At 33.7% G+C, this 6,058-nt stretch overlaps 2 protein-coding genes across 2 annotated transcripts in view; both read right to left on the bottom strand.

Moving 5' to 3' along the window:
* The window catches only part of LOC108577830 (POC1 centriolar protein homolog A), a 1,731-nt gene extending 1,087 nt beyond the window's left edge, over positions 1-644 (bottom strand). The window contains exons 1-2 of the mRNA XM_017941038.1: positions 297-644; positions 1-207 (exon numbers count right to left, since the gene is read on the bottom strand). The exon at positions 1-207 is cut by the window's left edge and continues 1 nt beyond it. Coding sequence (XP_017796527.1) covers positions 1-207; positions 297-644 — 555 coding nt within the window. The remainder of the gene's footprint in view (positions 208-296) is intronic.
* Positions 645-1,964: 1,320 nt separating this feature from the next.
* Positions 1,965-5,884, bottom strand: LOC108577770 (caprin homolog). The gene is made up of 6 exons (XM_017940971.1): positions 5,753-5,884; positions 4,671-4,889; positions 4,232-4,579; positions 3,417-4,124; positions 3,053-3,347; positions 1,965-2,978 (listed from the first exon to the last, which is right to left on the bottom strand). Exons 1-6 carry the CDS (start codon positions 5,864-5,866, stop codon positions 2,743-2,745), a joined length of 1,920 nt encoding a protein of 639 aa, XP_017796460.1. The 5' UTR covers positions 5,867-5,884; the 3' UTR covers positions 1,965-2,742.
* Positions 5,885-6,058: the final 174 nt, after the last annotated feature.

The raw sequence follows: 6,058 nt of genomic DNA, 5'->3' as shown, positions 1-6,058 counted from the left end.
CACATCATTAAAGGTTTTAATGCATTGTCCACTAGTAACATCCCATAATTTTATTGTTTTATCATCACTACAAGAGACTATAAGTCTACCATCTAAAGAAAATCTAGCACATCTGACCCAACTTGTATGAGACACAAATGACATAAGAAATCTTCTTTGACATACCATCCATAATTTAACACTTTTATCATCTGATGCAGTAATTAACTATATACAAAAATATATGTATATTTATGTTATAAAAATATTTTAACTGATAAGTAATAAATCTATTGTTATTTAAGATATAAAAATACCTTTTCTCCATCTGGACTAAACTGTACTGATCTTACAGCTCCTAAATGGGCTTTAAAATCTAAACATTGTCCTGTTACTTTAGGAACCCAAATTCTAACAGTTCTATCCCTGGAAGCACTAGCTATGACTTCTCCTGATGGTGCATAAGTGACATCCAAAATTGCATCCTTATGTCCAAGAAATCTATAAGCCCTTACAGATTCCTTCAAATTCCATAATATTATAGTTTTATCTGAGCTACTTGATATAAGTTGAGTAGTTTCAGGATGAAAGCATAAACTTGTAATAATGTTTTCGTGACCTTTAAAGTGTTTTTCAATTGTAGGATCACAAGCAGTTTCAATCATTATTCTAGAAGATCAAATAAACTGCATAAAATTACAATGGAATATTTTGACATAACGCTGTAAGATTATAAACATGATATTCTTAACCTTAATGTATTTATTAACACATATCAACTATTTAGTATTGCATTTGTCATTGTAGGAACAAGACATATAATATATACAGTTAGTTTAATTTCAATTAATTTTCAAAGAAAGTAAAAAGTTTGATTACCTTTACTTCATCACATCAGTTACTATTATAATTGTATTATAACTGTTTTTAGGATATACTCGTAACTTGTAGCTTGTATAATATAAAATATATACAATTTTATTAGAAATGTTAGTTATAAGATACGATATTATGTTAACTGTGTTATATCAACTTGACATACCAAACATTATAAGATTTAAAACCACGTTCAATTTAAAACGAATTTTGACTACGATAATCAACGAAAGTACTGTACCATAGATGAAAAAAGCGCGAAATTTAAATAGTCAGTTTATTCACAAATCAAATTACAGTATGTTATAAGTAAATAACATAATTATTTCGTAACTTTATAAAAATAGAGAAAGCAATAGATTGATTATAAAATAGAAACTACTATTCAAATATGATTAATCAAGTACTTTATTCGATTTTTTTTATTTGAGAACAAGCTGAAGAATGAAACGTTTCTCATATTGACAATGAGTACGATAGGTAGGCTAGTTAGCAGGGTTGAATTAGATCTTTATTTGGAAGATACATAGGTATTCATAGGATACTTGAACATAACTGTAGATGGAGGTGATTAAACACAAATGTACAAACGAAATACAATACGGTACTCCTCATCATATGTTTGGCGGTGTGAGCGTGGCTTTTGTCAGTGACGCACTATTCAAACATGCCTTCTTTGCCTCTAGTCAGTAAATGTACACTCGACTTACATGCTAAAGCTTCGCACTATCGCTTCTTTTTTTTTAAAAATAATCATATATATTTTGCGATAAAAAAAATCAGGTAATGTTGCTTCATAAACTTGACATTGCACTGTAATCTCTTTTACTTGGCCAGCTGCGTAGGCGACCGTAAAGAATTTTGGAATCACACAGAAAAAACAGAAGAGGGAGCGACGTAATTGGTAGTAATCATTAAACATGTTTCATGAAAAACATTTTTAGAGATTCACGTATTACGTGAGTCTTTTACTTCTCTCCAACTACTAAATCTCGACAACGTTAACTTTCTAAATGCTTCGCAGATTCATAGACCGAAAGTGGAATATGAAGTCAAGAAGATATATAGCACTAGAAGACATTGCTCACTGTATCCTCTTTTTTCTGGTATCTTAAAAAATTCTCTAGAACGATGCGCCGCAAGACAAAGAGATGGTCGTGCAGTTCATCTATTTGTGTAATCATTTTAACGTTATTCGTTAAATACACCCTTGTGTCTTTGCGTGAAATGCTTGTATGAGTTCTCATTTTTTTTGTATTTTTTTATAATAAAATTATTTTTCTAATCTTTGTTGATCAGCTGTTGTTGCCCTGTGAAAACTGCCTTCTGTCACAACACAATAATACTTGCATGGTGGGTTCACGCTTCTAAATTTGGTTGATCTCTTTTTATATCACAATGTTACGTCTGCATAACTTTTTCGTTAATATTAATAGATCTTTCTTTTGATAATTGTAAATACCAAATTCAAATGCAAAATTTTGGTATTCAATGTCTTATTTAGGAAATATCCTAAGCCGCAGAAAAATATACCAAAATGTACTTCTTCTCCCATCAGTTAAATGCAACATTCTTACATGTAAAATAACATAATTATCAGCATCTTCTTTCCTCAGTGTTATATACTTGACGTATATAAAGATAATTATTTAGTCGTAGTTCAGTTTTCTTCTCCTTGTGTATTTCACATAACTATCGAACAACAATCTGGAACGTTGAAGTTACTACTTTACATACTAAAATTCATGTATACAACTTAGTGTACAATTTCTTCCCAAGTCTTTGCTCATTTTGAAGGTACGACTTAGGTTTTTTCATAAATAGACAATTGAATTGATCTTACAGCATTATTTATGTTTCACTGTGCATTATTCTATCGTAGTTGTATTACTGTTGCGTATGGGGTTTACCACGGGGTGTATAACCGCTACGATTTCCACCCCTTTGGCTGCGAAACTGTCCTCGGCCACCTCTATCCATACCACGCTCACCTCGAGGACCTCCTCTTGGTCCACCACCACCTCTTTTATAACCAGAATTGTAACCACTATTTCCTTCGCTATTTCCCCAAGATCGTTGTTGATAGCCATTCTGATAGTTACTGTCATTGCGATAGTATGTTCCTAAAAATGGAATTATTATTTAATCAACAAATGCATTTAATCTTTGTATTTAAACAACACAATATATACTTTACCTTGTCCTCCACGTCCATTTTGTTGATAACCACCACCCCTACCTCTTCCATTGTACCCATTAGAATTACCCCTTCTACCACCCCTGCCCCTGTATGCACTACGTTGTTGATCACCCCAAGCTTGCTGAGATGTTGGTTGCTGTGTCTGTTGTGAATCTTGTGCAGGTTGTTGTGATGGCTCTGTCTGATTCCAATCATTAGTCTCAGTCATCTGGCACCAATCCACTGATTCACTTGGTTGCTCTAATTCTGCCTCAGGTGCTGCTGTTTCATCATGGTTTTCCTCAGGTTTTTCCTAAAACACAAATATTTTAATACTCGATCATAAAAACAATGTAATATTGTGTTGTGAATTTGTACATACTTCAGCAGGTTGTGGTTGACTTTCTTGTGGATGTTCAAAATTCGGAGTTTGTGCTTGTTGCGACATTTGTTGCGGAGGAGCTTGCGGTTGCTGCTGTTGTTGTTGTTGTGGCTGCTGTTGAAAATTGGTAGGATGTTGAGGACTATACTGCATATTTGGTTGTTGATGAGAAGGTGGCATTGGAATAGGTGGAGGTGGATTAGGATTAGCAAATCCAGGAATGTGGGACATATCCTGTGGTGGTTGATGTTGGTATATAACTTGTTGTGGTACTACCGGTGCATTTGCGAAAACGATAGGTGCTTGTGATGTAACATCCGGTGAATCAAGCTCCGATTCTTGCAAGAAAAAGAAGTTTGGTGTGCCTATAACATCATTAATTCTAGGAGCTTGTGGTGGTTGTTGCTGAGTTTGTTGAGGTTGTTGTTGCTGTTGTGGTTGAGGAACAAATCCTGTAGCATTTGTATAGTAAGATGTTTCAACTGGTGCAGCTGGATGTGGTGGAATGGGTTGTGCAACTACAGGAATAGGGCCAGAAACTGGGGTGGTGGCAGGAACAACAGGGAGAGGAGCAACTTGTACTGGAAAATTAGGAATGGGAATCATGGACTCAGGTGGAATGTGTCTATCATTGCTATTATATTCTTCATTGACTTGATCTTGTGCAGGAGTTTCTGATATTTGAGGCTCTGCTACTGCCTCTACAACCTGTAGAAAATAAAAAAATTAATCTTTACTATCATGTTTTGCTTTTCCAATTACATTTTGTTTCTAAATCGGCTGTACAAAATTACAATATACTTTATGCGACTTACTTCTTCTACTACAGCTTCAGTTTCATGAACTTGATCAAAATAGCCACATTGGTTAATAGAAGCAATAATTTCCTTTAATTTGTTATAAGTTGTACCAACAACTTCTCTTTGCTTTCCATCAACAATGGCTACATAATGTTCTGCTACTTTTTGCACTTGTTGGGGAAATGTTGGTTCACCTTCTTCTCTATGGTGTTTCATCATAACCTCATTGTATAAGCTGTCCAAATATTTTAAATCCTGTTCTGATAGTTTCACAGCACCATTTCTTCCAGCAAGAAAATCTTCTCTAACAGATTCTGAACCCATATTCATTAGTGCATCTTGTATAAGAAGAACTTCTTTCACCTATAATTAATGAGTACAAAAAATACTTAATAGAATAATACAGAATGTTTATATTGTGAAGTTTACATTATAAACAAAAGATTTAATGTACCTTTGCAATATCTTGTTGCATTCTCTCAATAGCTTCTTTCCTTGCCAATTTTTTCTGTTGCTTAACTGCATCACTTGCAATACCAACAATTTGTTTATATAGTTCCTTTGTGATATCCAATGTCTGTAATACTTCATCATATTTGGCCACTGCTGTTTTTTGATCTGCATTTAGTTCCCTTCCATTCTTCTGTAGATCCCTGTATGATTCTAACTTCACCTAAATATGATATATAGTATTAATGTTGTCAAAATATTTTAAAAAAGAAGTAATGTAATTGATAAAACTAACTGAATGTATTGGAAAATAATAATGGGTATGTGTTATATGAATATGTATATATATACGTGCGTGCGTGTGTGCGTGCGCGCGCGCGCGTGTGTGTAAATATACATAAAGTTTCCTGTATGTACATTATACTTTATATAGCTGATATGTATGTTATACATATACATACAATCATATACACAATTTGGAATAAAGTTAATTAACTTTTATCTAAAATATCAAATTTAACATCATTTCTAACTTTGAATACAAATTTGCACGTAGTTATTTATTATTTGTGTAAGAAGATAATTTTGGTTCGTGATTTCTTATAGAGTTATATGATTCCAAAAAACTAATTCAGGCAAGTACTACAAACGAGGACAAACGAAGAATTCTTAACATTTTAAAATGAAATTTGTGTATAAATTTTATATTTAGATTGTTAGAGTTTCACTAACGAACAATACTATTTCACAATCTAATTTACCGGTAGCAGCTTCAAAGCGTGTCACGTAAAGTTTTGTGCACATCTTTAGAAGATACCGCCATGACACGAGGTCCGCGATTGCAAATTTATGCGTTTGATTATATGAAGAAAAACTATTTTGCATTAACTCAGTTTTAACGAAAGGGGTCCAATACCAAAATAACATAATAAGGGTTAGTTCATCATAATATAATCATCAGATACCTACGAAATCTCAAGCGTGAGCACATGGCGTATCCAATCATGGCGGATTGCACCGTAAAAGCCATCAACTGACAGATAATTTTCTCATCCTTATTCATGTATATATTCTTCAAATACTCACCTTACGCTTTTCAAGATTCCGTATCTTATGTTCGATAACGATAATCGCTTGGCGTATGGGATCTACGGTCTCCGTAGAGGCCTGTTTTTCTAGTTTAGGGTTGGCAGAAGGCATCCTTCACGGGCAACAAACGCGAACTGGAAATCAGAATAGTAACGGAGATGCGGGGTACGGGGTAAGAGAAGCGATCATAGTTAGGCGCATGCTCATTTTGATTTTGTACTTAACCTCTATGTCAGTGCTGTAACAATATTTTGCAAGACCCCTTGCATCAAAATTATAAAATCAAAAAATATCACAAACTTG

This window comes from Habropoda laboriosa, unplaced genomic scaffold (genome assembly GCF_001263275.1).
Source record: "Habropoda laboriosa isolate 0110345459 unplaced genomic scaffold, ASM126327v1 scaffold816, whole genome shotgun sequence".
Classification (NCBI taxonomy): domain Eukaryota; kingdom Metazoa; phylum Arthropoda; class Insecta; order Hymenoptera; family Apidae; genus Habropoda; species Habropoda laboriosa.
This window is presented reverse-complemented; position numbering and strand designations above follow the sequence as displayed.

Excerpts from the sequence above, each read along its gene's own strand:
- LOC108577770 (XM_017940971.1), bottom strand. The coding sequence starts at position 5,866 with ATGCCTTCTGCCAACCCTAAACTAGAAAAACAGGCCTCTACGGAGACC. Across the intron at positions 4,580-4,670 it reads TGCAACAAGATATTGCAAAG|GTGAAAGAAGTTCTTCTTAT; the intron begins GTACATTAAATC and ends CATTAATTATAG. Across the intron at positions 2,979-3,052 it reads AAATGGACGTGGAGGACAAG|GAACATACTATCGCAATGAC; the intron begins GTAAAGTATATA and ends TTCCATTTTTAG.